This window comes from Onychostruthus taczanowskii, unplaced genomic scaffold (genome assembly GCF_017590055.1).
Source record: "Onychostruthus taczanowskii isolate IOZ18803 unplaced genomic scaffold, ASM1759005v1 scaffold87, whole genome shotgun sequence".
Lineage (NCBI taxonomy): Eukaryota > Metazoa > Chordata > Aves > Passeriformes > Passeridae > Onychostruthus > Onychostruthus taczanowskii.
The window spans coordinates 355,437-370,928 of NW_024506662.1; the positions used below are offsets into that span (position 1 = coordinate 355,437).

The 15,492-nt window shown below is 37.2% G+C and overlaps 1 protein-coding gene across 3 annotated transcripts in view; it reads right to left on the reverse strand.

Moving 5' to 3' along the window:
• TASP1 (taspase 1) overlaps window positions 1-15,492 on the reverse strand; it is a 77,142-nt gene that overhangs the window by 50,344 nt on the left and 11,306 nt on the right. For 2 of the 3 annotated variants that reach the window (XM_041425156.1, XM_041425157.1), the window contains exons 5-7: window positions 13,658-13,778; window positions 12,452-12,536; window positions 7,694-7,773 (exon numbers count right to left, since the gene is read on the reverse strand). In XM_041425156.1, the coding sequence (XP_041281090.1) occupies window positions 7,694-7,773; window positions 12,452-12,536; window positions 13,658-13,778 (286 nt within the window). The remainder of the gene's footprint in view (window positions 1-7,693; window positions 7,774-12,451; window positions 12,537-13,657; window positions 13,779-15,492) is intronic. The other variant, XM_041425159.1, reaches the window with a different exon arrangement.

Below are 15,492 nucleotides of genomic sequence, written 5' to 3' on the forward strand. Positions count from 1 at the left end.
CATCAAATTAAAACATTCCATGAACTAAAATACAATCCAGGATTCACACATGCTTGGTTAACAACACACACACAATATGGAAAAACAACCCACAGAAAATTTATTTTGCAAATAAGCGCTACAGATAGAAAGAAAACACCTATACACAATTTGAGTTCATAGTTCACATTAAATCTAAAACAAAACCTCAACTTTGTGGTGCAAGGACACTACAAAATTTCACTTGTCCTTAATGACAGTATAAAAACCACTCTCACCTTCTCCAACCAGACAGTGCATTCCAAGCTTGAGAAAAGGAAAGGGTCACAACACAGTGATGAAGACAGGCATGTTTTCCTAAAACAAATGCAATATAGCTACATCAGCCTGATGTTGCCGGGGTCAAGGAGGAAGAGAAGAGCAAGAGAAGCAAAGCTTACTGACTGGGGAGAAAGCTAGGAAGAGGGGTAAGGGAGCTGATGGAATTTTAGCTTGAAAAAGGTTTGGATCACAGCCCAGTGGTACTGTTGCTGAAATCTATGGAAAGGTATGTAGTAAAATGTCCTTTGATTTTGCTCAAGAACTTACAAGTTTAGATGTAATTCAAAAAAGTATTTTCAGATAAAATCCCTGGCAATTACTACCCTACCCAGCAACAGCATGTGCACTCCACATCATACTTAGAAGAATTCAGTCTTGGGAGCCACAGAGGACAACCAGCCCATGTCTTCTGCTCCCTCATTTATGCACCTACTGGCATAAATAAAACCACCTCTGAGCTGCTGGGAGAGGAAGGGAAAAAAGAAAATAAAGCCCCACAGCTCTACAAAATTACTGTTTTTGTTTAAAAGTAATTTTCTCAGGCCTCATCCAGACTAGACACAATGGGTGACAACCGTAGCACATCAGAACCAAAGTATTATAAATAAATCCAACCTCATTTACAGTATTTACCACAGGCCCCTGCCTTTCAGCATGGGGTGCCTCTTCTGAACAAATAATCTTCAAGGACCTGGAAACACCTTCCTAATCATCCACATTCTCCCTTCAGCCCCCCAAAGTACCAACATGAGCAGCCCACATGGATTCTGCAATTTGGGTGCAACTGTGCCAGACAGGGGAAGCTCTGGTTGAACACTTGGTCACAGCAGAGCTGAGACAAGTGTGGGGGTTTGCCTGGGAGAAGGTTCAGTGGCTGAGCACAGAACAGGTAGAAGAAGATCCTGCTCAACACCACTCCCCTGCAGGAGAGGCTGGCATGAGTGGATGTGGTATCAGAACATGCACTTGATAATATTTATCTGTAAATGCAGATGAAAAGTCTCCCAGGCTCATGTTGTTCAAAGCTAAGACTGCTGTAGATATTCAAAAGGTTCAGATGTTCCTGGATACCCTGCTGAGAAAAGGCCACAAGATCTCCATTACATAATTTACTAGCCCAAGATTCGTCTCCTAAACTATTACTGCTAGACAATAAATACACCTTTTTTACATGCTTTTTTCATCATTATCACCACCTAACAAGGAGGTGAGAAAGTATTTTTCAGCAAGCAGATCAGTGGACGAGATCATTAGTCTCTGACTAATGATTAAGAGACTCATCTGTGCCACTTATTTGCCATAAAACTTCCATATCCTTTACTCACCTCCTGTACTCTGGTCATTCCCTTCACTCCATTAGACTATGTACAAGTAAAAATTTAATCAAAAATCTTGACAGTTCTATTAGATAATGCTACAATGACTAAGTAATGAAACACAACTGCATTCTCCAGTCTACACAGCTCTTCAGAAGTTTTTCTCAGTCACCTTTCATAGCCCATTAGAAATGATTCAGAGAGCACAGGCATATGAAAAGCAGACTTGTCCTGTACATGGAGTCCTTGAAACTACTGAATTGTACATACTGACTTAAATACAACACTAAGACACCTTTTCATCTGTTAAATAACGGTACAATTGATACATATCTACTTGTTAATTCTAGCCCTATGTACCTTAAACAGGCCTGCAGATGACAGGCTGTTTATTAGAATACACTGTTAAGTTTTTGCCCTAAGTTAATGCAAAACATTTTTACTGCGAAGTCCATGTTTCCTTAAAATCTCCATGCTTTTATAAGCCATATGTATTCCCTTATTTATTTTCAGCAAGGTTGAAAATTTGGAAAATGGCTATGTGAACAACTATATTTTCAAACAGAGGAAGGAAATACAAATTTTTAGGACCACTAAATGACAAATCAATTCCAGGACAATATTCAAACCTTCCTGGTTACAGTGCTGGAACAGCAAGCTGGGAACACAAACCCCAAATACCAACTTTCAATCACACACATTACAAATTATTATGCAACTAAATATTATGCAACCTATAAGTGTCAAGCAATCCTTGTTTAAAATCAAACTATAAATTGAAAATACTACAAAAACCCCAAGAATATTTAAAAATCTTTGGAGTAGAGATAGAGCTCTGACCAATCATATAGCACCCCCTGGCAGACAGTGCTTAGAGTCAGCTGGCAGAAGCTTTCTGCAATTTATCTTTCTATTCCATATTAAAAGAGAATGCAACTATTGGAGAAGATAATTAAAAAGGAATATACTAACAAATTAGTTAACCCACAGGAATTAAAATGATCTTGTGAAGAATTCTGTTGAGCAGTTGCTAAAATAAATGACACAAATTAAAACACAAAGATGAAAATAAAATTCTTTTTAACAAAGCTATTTAACATGACAGATTAACACTACTCAGGGTTATGTTGGGACTAAAAGACTACTAGAGATAGCTTCCATGTTGCCCTGCTTTGACAGAAACAGCAAAATTATTGGGGGGTGGGGGGAGTGGAGGCACTTGGCAAAAGCATATTAAAAAAATAACCTATCTCTCAGAGCACTACTCTATAGATCTGTTCTTTACAACACAAACTCAGGGTAAACTGCTGTTGGACACAGCATTTCTTACTACTTCCTGCAAGAAATCTTGTTTTTCATCAAGCAGCCTTTCCTGAGCCTGAAGATTTTAATTCTAATTATTTTCTGGGCACTTTGGCCCAACCTTTTTCCTGGGTAACTTACAGCCATTCTCCTGGCTGCACTCAGCTGTTCAGATTTCAGAACAGCAAGTGACCCTACAATACTGTCTCCAAATCCAGGGAAGATTTACTTCATGTATTCAGATTAACCAAGCTTCCTAACCAAATCCCCAGAACCCATGAGTTTCTCTCCAAATCCTTCACCCTCCCCTTAAAAAAAAAGAAAACATGGTCTGAGCCACTGCCTGAAATTCATAGCACAGTTTCAGCAATACAGCATGTGTTTTTCTTAATACAATAATAATGAAGTAATGTGAGAACTAGGAGTGAGGTGAGATTTGGGGTTTTGGAGGAGAGGCAGGCAATACTGGTGGTCAGGGAGACATACAGTGTCACTAGAAATAGCACAGTCATCCAGAAAAGACTCTGCCTCATTAAAGAATCCAAGCAGCCATAAGACAAAACAGCAATTTCCTTGCATGCACACAGTTAGTTAAAGAAAAGCAACAAAGTACAAGTAAAGAAATGGTCTTTTACAAGTGGAATTTCAAACCAATCCATAGCAGCGCCCAGTCTGTTGAACAAGATGTGATTTTACTGATGACACAAAGTTATTCAAGGTAATTCAAGAATTTGACTGAAGAAGGATTCTGAGTAGGATTCTGACAATGAAGTAGCAGCTTTTATTCAGCAAGTCTCAAAATAATCACAACAAGGTAACTCATAGTTGTAAAGGTTTTTGCAGGTGCTGGAAACTAACACGGGTTCAAAAAGAAACAAAAATTTTGTGTCAGAAAATGCCACTGTTTACTTTCCATGTATGCAGGAGTCACTAACAAGTCTGGAATTTAGAGTCTGGAATAATATAAGGGATAGGGGAAGGGAAGCAAATACTTGCTCTGTTCTTACATCCTTCCTTAAGCATCTTATTTATGGCTCTTGAACTGCAGTTCACATGTTATGTGGATCCACTGCTGCTATTTTTGTTCTTATGTAACATTATTCACTGAGGTGCTTACAGTCACTTCCACACTGCTAGAGTTACAAGTTTGCTGCATGAGCAGGTGCCTGCCTTCTTTTTCCCTTTGAAGACTTAACATTGCAAGCAAATGCAAGATGCTGTCTTACACCAGGTTATCTTTGTCAAAGATAATTTACATCTATTATAGGCTGAGTTGATAATTTCAGATAGAAGTGTTTTGGTTATTACTAGTGCTGGCACATATACTGGCAGTTGAGGATGTACCTCAAATTTACATTGCATATTTAAAGTGTACTTTTAACATTTTTAAGAGATTCCAATGTACAGTAATTCAGCACTTCTAAATTACACCTTAACACCTGGATTACACTGTCAAGGCAGTCTCTAGCACAGAGCAACAAAGCACTGGATAAGCCAGTATGGGCTCTGTACTGGCAGCCTCTAGTTTGGGCTGGGATTAATAAATTCAGCTTCTTTGCAGAGTGTGGGCAAGACAGATCACATTTCAGGTGTTTGGGGTTTTTTTTTAAAACCACCCACTCTGTACACTGGAAAGTCACCAGGTTTCTACAAATGGTAGAAATCCCATTTCCCCACACATTTGACAAACCAAAGAAAATGAAGCACATGAGCCTTGACAAAACCTTGATGTAATTCAACTAGTAACGTGGTTTAAAACATGCTTCCAGTTTGGTGCTTAGATACTTGGACAGTTCTGAGAGAACTATGGAGCGTGACCACAAAGCAGATCGTGACCCTTTCCTTGATACTGATCACAGGGAAGCTCCATCCCTGCAAACCAACCACCCAATCCCCCAGCCTCACTGACAGCAGCTATAACATTACTCTTCTCATCTCAGGTCCAAGAAAAAGGAGACAGACTAAGACAACTTCAAGAATATATTTTCCATGTGCAGCACAGAGAAGCCAAAACATGTACATAGTTCTCCCTGCCAATATTTACTGCAAGTACACATCTAAATTTGGATTAGAGGTTTTTGGAGAGGATTTCAGTTTGGTTTTTTGTAAATAAGTAACTAAACATATTTTCCTGATGTTTGGCAATTAGTTCAGTTCTTTCTTTTACGGAGTTATTCAGAAGATACACGATGTCTTCTTAATTTATCCCCAGTTCTCCATACAAACTTTACCACAGCAATGGTAGCAAGCACAATCAAAAAAAGTCTCCCTTTTTTTGAAGACTGATGCATTATTTAACAAAACAGCTGAGTTCAGATGAGATCTCTTTCTGGTTGCTTGGAAACAACATTCTATTTGATTGTTTCTTAAGCATATCTAACTTTCCTTTCCATGGTAACATTGGATAAATTTATTTTGGCTTCTCACATGTTACCTGAGAGTTTCCTATTTCTTTTCACTTGTAACAATCCCATGCTGTCACACATGTTGTTAATGGTCATTTTCCAATCCCACTGACCAGAGGTCAATGAAATACAAGATTTACTTTGCTAAGGACTGAGATGGGAATCAGTGTAACATTTTCTGGAACTGATTCTTCAGGTTCTTGTTTATTCTTGCATTGTTTTTTTTCACAGAAAAAAAAATCAGATATACTACCATTAATAACTATACTGCAAAATCCACTTGTCAATCCTGGTTGTTTTAACTGCTTGAATGCAAATTGTTTTGCTAAATAGAAGTATGCTGAATGCACTGCAGAGACAAAATGCAAGTATTGGAGCAGGATTGTGAAAATATATTGGCTGGGATTATTCTTCTGATGTTTCTCCAGTGCAAATTCATAGTATGGATTAGGCAAACCAAACTAGCAGCGGCCATCCATCCCTATTTTTAAACTGTAATATGCATATTTGCTCTGACTTGGGTACATTGTAGCTAGCAAATGTATCATTTGGCAATTAATATCACAATCAAAACACACTGGTACCACTGGTACTAGAAACAGTTGAAATCTGTGCATGCAAACAGAATTAGTCAAGGCACCTTCTTTGTGAAGTATCTCCTGCATGTAGGAGACTTTCCTAAAAAAAAAACTTCCCTTAAAAAAAAAAAAAAAAAAAAAAAAAAAACGGAAACCCCCCCCAACCAAAAAAAAAAATGCAAGTAGTGGTCTATTGGAGCAGGATTGTGACAATATATTGGCTGGGATTATTCTTCTGATGTTTCTCCAGTGCAAATTCATAGTATGGATTAGGCAAACCAAACTAGCAGCGGCCATCCATCCCTATTTTTAAACTGTAATATGCATATTTGCTCTGACTTGGGTACATTGTAGCTAGCAAATGTATCATTTGGCAATTAGTATCACAATCAAAACACACTGGTACCACTGGTACTAGAAACAGTTGAAATCTGTGCATGCAAACAGAATTAGTCAAGGCACCTTCTTTGTGAAGTATCTCCTGCATGTAGGAGACTTTCCTAAAAAAAAAACTTCCCTTAAAAAAAAAAAAAAAGGCAACCCTCCTCCCACCAAAAATACTTCAAAGCTTTGTTTTTACTCATTCTAGAGTCACAAAAATAAAGGTGCTCTGCTCAATTCTGCACAACAGTTGTTCTGCAAATGCTGTTTTAGACAGCAGATAGAGCAGAAGTTTCAGTCATGTGGAGCTAGAGATCAAAACTTTCTGTCCAAAATGAAATGTGTCATGAATACGTGTGAAAATCAATGTGATCAAATAAAACACTGTTTCGGGGGTTACATTCCAGCACTGAGTATCAACAATTCTGAGCTGCAGTTTCTAGATATTTATCTACATTTAAAATTAGACCCAATAAGAAGCTTAATGGGAGCCCTGGGTTTCAACCTCTGATCTAGGGATGAGTTAGATATTCAAAGTAGTAGTATTGTTTACTGTAAAATAAACATTCCTAATCTTCTGCGTTCTCCTTCTTTGGGTAATAACTTCTAATTTTTTTTTTCCTGCATAACCTCAATAGGCAGCACAGGGCATGTTCTCAACTAAAACTAACTACAGACTGGTAGTTACAGCACTTTCCAAAAGGGAGGAGGGCTGAAGAAGAGAAGGAAGAGAACCACATCCTCCTTTCCATGGATAAGTGCACTCATTTTTAGCCTAGTTCACAGATAATGTACCAACATAACACAATCTTTTTTGTTTTAAGACAAGAAGCTTTTCTAAGAAAATAGGGTTAATTAATATACAATACAATCCAAGTCTTGTTTTCCAGATTGGGTTATTCTCTCAGATTAGGTGAAGTGAAACCTTAGATTAAAAAAAAAGAAAAGGCAAATTACTTTGACAGCCTGTTTAGACACAGCAGTTCTGGACAAAGACCCAGAGATGGATAACTACACAATCTCAGAGACAAACTGGGACCTGCTGAATTTTGATACATGGCTAGTTGGTGCTGTTAGGATCCAAGATGGATCATAACTGGAGACTTGTAGGACTGAGCTTGTAAAGTGCCTACATTTTGGCTAAAATGAAGTCCATCATTGAATTTAGACCCAGAATCACAGAATCACTTAAATTAGGTGTTGCTAAAATGCAGCTGAAGTAATAGTTTACAATTTTTTTCTATTTAGATACTTATCAGTAAATTAGTAAACTTAAACAACCCTTATAGACCATAACACCATAAGCTAGCTGAATGTTAAGAACAACGAAGTGATGTACACCTCAAAAGATGAGGCACCATTTAAAGTTACTCTGTCCTGTTCTTCCTACTGACACCACCAGTTTACTCACTTGTAGCCATGATACCTGGAGGACATGCTGGTATCCCGTGATCAACTGCCCATCTGTAAGCTCCTTCACCAACTAAAAAGCTAGGAGACACAGAAGAGGGAGTTTAAACAAAACCATATAACAAATCCCCCTTTGCTTGCAATTATTTTTTTCTATGTGGTTTGGTCAATTTTAAATCATAAGCTGTCTATATTTCACAGGACTGTCTGCTATTAATTACATTTGGCAACCTTACGTAGTTTCATTACAAGATTATGCAGCTCTGATATTAGATTTATTACTGGACAAAACCAAGTACTATTAAATTTGAAATTCAATACAAAATCAGCATCAGCTTTCAACTGCAGCTAAAACAGGACACAGCTGTCTCAAATCTTCTCTCTGTAACAGCTTAGCAAGATCCTGAAGACCAAAAACATGGGATGAGAATGGTGAGAATGGTACTTCCAGTAAAGCCAGCCAGTGCCAAAGGAATGCCAAGCAGTATTTTGAAAAATACAACACAAGCTAAAAGCTAACTGTATTTAGAAGGATTAAAGTCTATTTCATGGAGTTTTATCAATCAAATTTGTAAATGAGACTCACCCACTAAATTTTAAATATACTTGTAAAAAAACTCTAGCCATCTGAGAAGCTGTTTTCTAGTCAGTACTGAACACTTTACCATAGTGAGACAGTACACACTACTGTGACAACAGACAAGAGCAAAAAATATACACACACATGGAACTTCTAGGGATACAAGAAAAAGCAAACCTCATGCTGTTTCCCCTTGGAGAAATTAATCTTACTGCCAAAAAAAAGGGTATGTAGTAGCTGGAAATGAGGCACTTTCATAAAGCTGCTGTGCAACACAATAAAAGACAACTACTTCCAATCTTATTTCAAAAATGGACAATGAAGTTAAGAATAACTAAAGCTGTTAAGAACAACTGCCTAATGGACACCAGAAGCAAAAACTAAGAATTTTCAGCAAATTGGAAAAAGTTTCACTGAAATGCCAGAGTTAAGAAGATGAGTCTAAAGAAGTTATTCCAGCTACAAAGTGGTCCCTGGGACCATGCAGTTCTCAGTTTCTGAGAACACTATTGATATAGCAAATGTTTTGGTATTAATGCTGCTAAAAGTTTTCTGGACAGTGCTACATCCAACATCAAGTTTTCATTATATAGTATTTTGTGGTGGCATTTTCTATCTTCTATATGATTTAACCAATCCAAGAGGTATGCCCAGTCTTTCTTTACTAAAGTCTCAAAAAAGGTTGATCTAAATGAGAATTTGAATTGTTAAATGCATATTTCTTACCATTGTTAGTGCAGCTTCAGGTAAGAATTGTTCACATTGCAAGATACTGTGGGATAAGTTATTTGGTACTTTGGCAGAACTCAAGCATGTACTGTTAGATAAATTAGTGCTCAAGAAACAACCTGACACTGACACATAACAAAAAAGCTTTACATATTAACATAAAAAAGATATGCAAACTGCAGCCAAAATTAATTTAGTAGTATTCTTCATTGTCTAAAAGAAGGTGGGTTTGGTCTTTATCAAACAACACATTTTTGGGAAGCAAATAAGCACTTCCTTATCAACAAAATAATTTACACAGAGAGAAAGGTTAGGTGGGAAAAGCATCAAATTCAACATTGGGAATTTGATATATGGTAACTCAAGCACAGGTCAGTCAGAAATAGTGTGTTTTCCAAGCAGTTTCACAGCTGCCTTTTTAATACTTAAAACCAGAAAATGCCACTAGTATTTTATGAAGAGTGCAAAAAAGCACCACTAGTGTCTCCTAACTCATGCGATGTGACTTTTAGGTTGTTCACAATTCTGTCCTTAATCCTTAAATTCCTTTCCCTCCCAGAACACATAAAGTTCTAGTTCCAAAGAGTCTTTAAATCAGAGCAGAAAACTATTTGAGGCTCCGTATCACCACAGAGATCATCCACCTTTTTTAAACTGCTCAGTTCGGATCATTAAAGGACACCGTAATCACAGAAAAGTTAAAATAAACTGTTTACAAGACAAATAGCATCAGGATCTCAATGCTTTGTTGTCTGCACATATAAACAAAACAACCACCAAGCTTGATTTTTGGGGGGAGAGGGAAGAGGGAATGAAGCCAGTGCACTATAGAAAGCACTCAAAACTACCCCAAGTTTCAAAAGCCCTCAGGCTAATTCAAAATACAATTTTCCAAGGGGAGAGGAAAAACCAATACATAAACAAAGAATGAATGAGTTTATTCTCTGCTACTCTGAAAGCTAAAGTATGACAGAAAGATGTCAGGACCTCAGAGGTTTCAACAATTGCACCATGCATTCAGAGTTTCTCTAAAATTTTAAATTCTATTTGGATAGTGGGATTCTGTGTTTTAAATAACACAAGAGACTGATCCAGAAAGACACACTCTACAGAGCAATTTACAGCACATTAGATACATTAGCCCAGACACTTGGATCACTCCATCCCAAAAAGCTTATCATCTCTGTACAACTTAATTCACACTCACTGGAATTTCTTCTATGGAAAAATCAGAAATATACCACTTTGAATTGGTTTTGAACTGCCACTATGAAAATGTATGCTGCACTGGGGTAAACAGCCCATCCAAACTATCTCCACTGTTCTTTTGTAGAGAAAAAAACTCCCTAATGACACTTTTACTAACCTCACAGCTCCTGAATTTTTCCTGTTGGGTCATGTGCCGAACATTTTTGACAGAAAACATTAGGCTAGCTTAGATCATGCTATAGAAACAGTCTCTACCATAGGTTTCTTCAAGCAGGTTCTTAGGCCAAGCAGCATCTGGAAGATTCCCCAATACACCACGTGCCAATGAGAACCAAGATGAAAATCACGTATCTTTACAATTAAAAATCACTTACTAGAATTCCGACACTTCCTAGGAATGCCAAAATATGGCTATTCTCTTGTCATTTGACCCTAAGTATTCCCAGCTTTGGCAGGAATGTATTTCAGTCCCAAAACAATGTGTCATGCCAACCCCAGCCAGAAAGGCAAGACATGAAATCCTCCATTCCATCACCTTCAATGCACATGAACTTTATCACTCTGACCTTGGCACACCCTGTGTGTATAGAAGCATCCATCACAGCAAGCCCAAAGCATAACCCATCATATGCCACTAGTACAGACTGTTTCCAGGATAAAAAAAAATTGCCTTAATAAGATGTGCATTCAAAATCCAGAAGGGGGAAAAGAGGAAATGAAAATATTTATCAGGTAACCCAAGAGCACATTTGCACAATACACTGCATGCCTTGGCTCCAAAGACAGCTCATCTCTCACCTCGAGATTTCAGCTACCCTGCCTTTAAAAGCATCTGCTAGTCTTGCACAGTCCTCAAAAGATTTAGTCTTGTCTTTGGGGGCAGGAGGATAGAGTTCCTTTTCCACTCAGTATTTTTAAAACAATAGCATCATAAACTAGGTCATAAAGTCACAGCATAATATCCAAGTGCTCCTCCTTACAATAATTCTACAATGCTGATGATACAAGTAAAACAATCCCAAAGTGCTTGCTCCTGTAATACTGACTTCAGTAATACTTCTGGGACACCAAAAAACCACATTTCACACTCATTTCACATTCTAATGTACCTCAGCAAAGCCTCATTTTCTCCTGACAGCTAAAGAAATGAGCAGCTAACATAAAGCTATTGAACATAAAGCTCCTATTCTTTGGTAAACCTCTCCACAATTACTCTCTTCTTTATCCATTTTAAAGAAAAGTGTTTAAAATGCAAAATGTGCCTGTTGATGGTTTGCTTTCAAGCTGGCTTTTTTTGATCTATGAACTTTTTTTGCACGTGACAAAACACTGAAATCCTCACCGTTTAAACTGGAATACGGCACCATCCAGCTATAGGCCAATTTTACAGAACACTAAAGTAAGGAAAGTAAAATTTGTAAATCTAATACTTACATCCTTTTAAACTACATAAATGCTGATTTAATACTTTTGCAAATACTGACCACCAGTTGGCAAAGGGCAGCAAATTCTGCCACAGGTATGATAACTGATGATAGCAGTCAATTAATATGAATAAATTATTAGAGTTCTCTACCTGTCAATTTACACTGCTAATGAAAATAAGGTGGTTTTAAGAGCAATCAACTCTGACACATTTCTTGGATTCTTTCCAAAGTGAGGCAATAACATTTGGAGTTATTCTGTGTTATACTTACCTCTTCCATTTAAGTTTTATATCCATCTTAATGAGGAACTGCTTGTTTTGATTTTTGTTGTAAATATTATTAAATTTATCTTTAAAATAAGAGGAAGTTACTAAATGCTGCACATTTCCACAAAGCCACAAAGGCAGTAAAATAGGATATTTTTTCTATACTTATTAAAAACTGTTGCTTTTTGTTAAAGGTAGACAGAGGCAAAGGCAGTAGAATTTCCATTGAATCTTGATGGTTTTGGGGATTTTTCAAAAGGCTACAGTACAAACATAAGAATTAAGTATGACAACTGGAAATAATCAGACAGAAAGAAACTATCACAACATGATGTTGCCATCTATATCTAACACCTCCTTCCAATGAGTGCATAAAAAGTTTCAGGATCAGAAAACAAAGCTTATCTTTTATCTTCTTTTTAAAGACACACTATCACTGGTATGTAAAACAGCAGCAGCCTTCCTGGGTGAGATAAAACCTTCAAATATTGCATCCATGCAGTAGAGATGAAAGACCAAAGGAAAGTCAAGCAGAACAAAGCAATTACCAAGGTGGAATTCTGCCAGCAGAGAGTTTCCCCTTCTGCCCTTCACACAACAATCTATTTGCAACCGAAACGGGATTCTTGATTCCTAAAAAAGAAAAATTAGCAAAAAATGGGAACAAAACATTAAAATATTTTCCCTCATAGCACTATAGCGCTCATTGTGGAACTCAGATCCCTTTAATTTCCAAGGGTTTGTCAAGTAATGAAGTGACACCTTATGTTTCAAGGTAGTAACATTTTCAGTTTTCCCTTCACATGCTGTTGGTAGTGACAAAGCCTTCCAGTCAACACCTCCCCCACTTTTTTTTAAAGAAGGAAAAAACCATTTTGAAATAGGAGGAGTGATCTCCTACCACAGAAATCTCATATAAAATCTATTGTATCTAAGGGTCAAAGATGTTTATAAGCATTAATTTTTCTAGGTGGAATTTTCATTTGGATCTATCTGGCCAGAACAGAAATTACAGGATTCAGGCTTAGCTGTCTCTCACTCTCAACTTCCTCCTTCCTCATGCTTGGAAGGATACATTTTTTAACAAACAAGGCTTGAAACACTTAATTTTACTATTTATTTTAGATTTATATCTACATGAGGAAGCTATTACCACAGTTTAGAACTATTATAGGATAAAGAACAAAGCTTGAAATCTTGTCAGAAAAGCTATTCAATAGTAACAGCTAACTGTTCATTCACACTTAGAATGAAACTTCAACAATCCCTGTTTGGGACTTTATATCTTTATATATTTGTTTCAATCTGCAAGCTAAAACTTGAAAAAAGAAAGAAGCATTAGTTCTCATATTAAATAAATCCCATATGCAAATAAATCGCCTGAGCACAAAAACAAATAAAAATCCTAATTTAAATACTGGTAATACTTTTTAACAACTGAATATTATTACTAAATTATCATTCCTCAAATTCATCTCAGCAAACTCAGTCCCACTGTGAATGCTGTGTGGTATCACACAATTGTGCTACGTCAAAGGATTATCAGTGAACTAATAAGACATCATGTTACACAAAGAAATTAACACAAACCAGCATTTCAGGGAGCAAGAATGCCTCCCCCTTTTTTAAAGGACACAACTTATTTAAACACAGCAGAATTTACAATGTCACCCCTTCAAATCAGTAACAAAAACCCCAAAATTGATCTTTGCACCTAAATCAGAAGTTAGCTTTATAATACATAATTAACATACCACTCAGTGCTCCAACAGCTCCAAAATTCAATGACTTTCCATCCATTATACTGGCATCACATTCTATCTCACCCAGAAGGTTTAGGTTAGATCCCAGTCCTGCATTTGTAAAAGGAGAATCCTAAAAATAAGAATAGAACACGATAAGGCCACATCCATAAGAGACTATATCAAAACCTCTGTATAACTGATCTGATGGCACTGATCTTGGTGCAATGCATTTTTCTGATTTTAGTAGTTTAATCTCCCACAACAAAAACAAGGGCAAGTTGAACAGAGCATTTAAAATTACTACAATTGACAGCTTTCACCTCTGCAGGGTGTGATATATCTCAAATGTAACAATGCACTAATATAAAAACCAATCACCTAACAACTAAAGATGATCATTTCTGTGCAAGCAAAAGCCTTACAGTACAAGTGAAAATCTCTTCCTCCCTCAAAGTACACCCTTCCCTTGGTCCTTAACCCATCAAGTAACATTTAAGTAACATCTTATAACCACTGCACAGACCAGTTTACCTTTGAAACTCCTAAGTATGACACTACAGCAAAACAGCACTGTCCTTTTTCTGAACATTCCAGGCCAAGACTGCAGCTCCACATGCAGAAATTATGAACTGGCATCACTAAATTCCACTTTGTAAAATTCCTATTTGACCATTAGCACAGGGACTGTGGTCTGGAAGCTTCTTGACTAAAAACCAATTCCTACTTCATAGAAACTATGGAACAACATTTTAACAACATCATAAAGCTAACTCCTTTTTTGTTAACACTTTCTGTGGCTTTTAACAAACCCAAGGTTGTCAAAGAGTAAGTTCTGCATGCTAGAACTAAACCCCATTTTTACCCTTCCATTTCATCAGAGCATCCCCATGACTTTAAAACCACAAAATTTCAAAGTAGCACAGTTCAGCAGTCTGACTGCCAGCTCAATACAATCCCCTCTTCTATATGCAAGGAATATAGGACAAAGAAATAATAGCTAAATCAAATTTCAGAGAGATGCTGCATGCTTTCAGAGTTTCCTATATTTAAATTACAACAGTGTAACAACTTGATGTGACAAAGAACAATGTTTGTCTAGACCACCTGTGTACTGCAGAAGTATGATATCTCATTTCACTGATGAGTAATAAAAGGTGAACCAGAAAAGACATTATTGGAATCAGCTCAAACTTCTGTCTTACATTTAAAATTAACTGGATGGGCTTTGAACATTCTAATTTGCAATGAATTTAAAGAAATGAGAGGTTAGCACATAATGGATAATGAAACATTTACAGTTTAGAGTGGACAAACAATTTCCTGTAGAAAGGGGATGGGTGGGGAAAAACATGTATAAAAACAGATTATGGCCTTGAAAAGGCAGAGGATTCAGAGTAGCTGCTGGCTTATCTGGCTTCATTGCTCCCCAGGCTCTACAAATATGAACAAAATTAAGTCAGTGAAGTTTAGGAAAAAAGGGAGCAGAGAAGTGATGGAAGGAATTGAAAGCAAACAGTGAAAGGTACTTGGAAGACACAGTAAAGCCAGGAATGCTTAGGATGACCAATGCTTGCTCCTAGTGCTGTCCAAGTCCTCTGCCCCTGGGTAATCAGAGTGCAAAGACCTGTGAGTCTGGAAACAAATCTCTCATGTTTTGTTCCAAACACATTCACTCAGTGCATTATACTTAAAAGAATTAGCAAAGAGGAAAAATGTTGTGCTCTGCAGATTTGTTGCTGCCACAAAGCAGAGACAGCTGTTATCCTAAGAGCAGATGTCATGGCCAAATAAAGGGAGTAAGAAGGACCCAGCAGAAAGAAGTCCTGGTAACACTGTCCAGAATC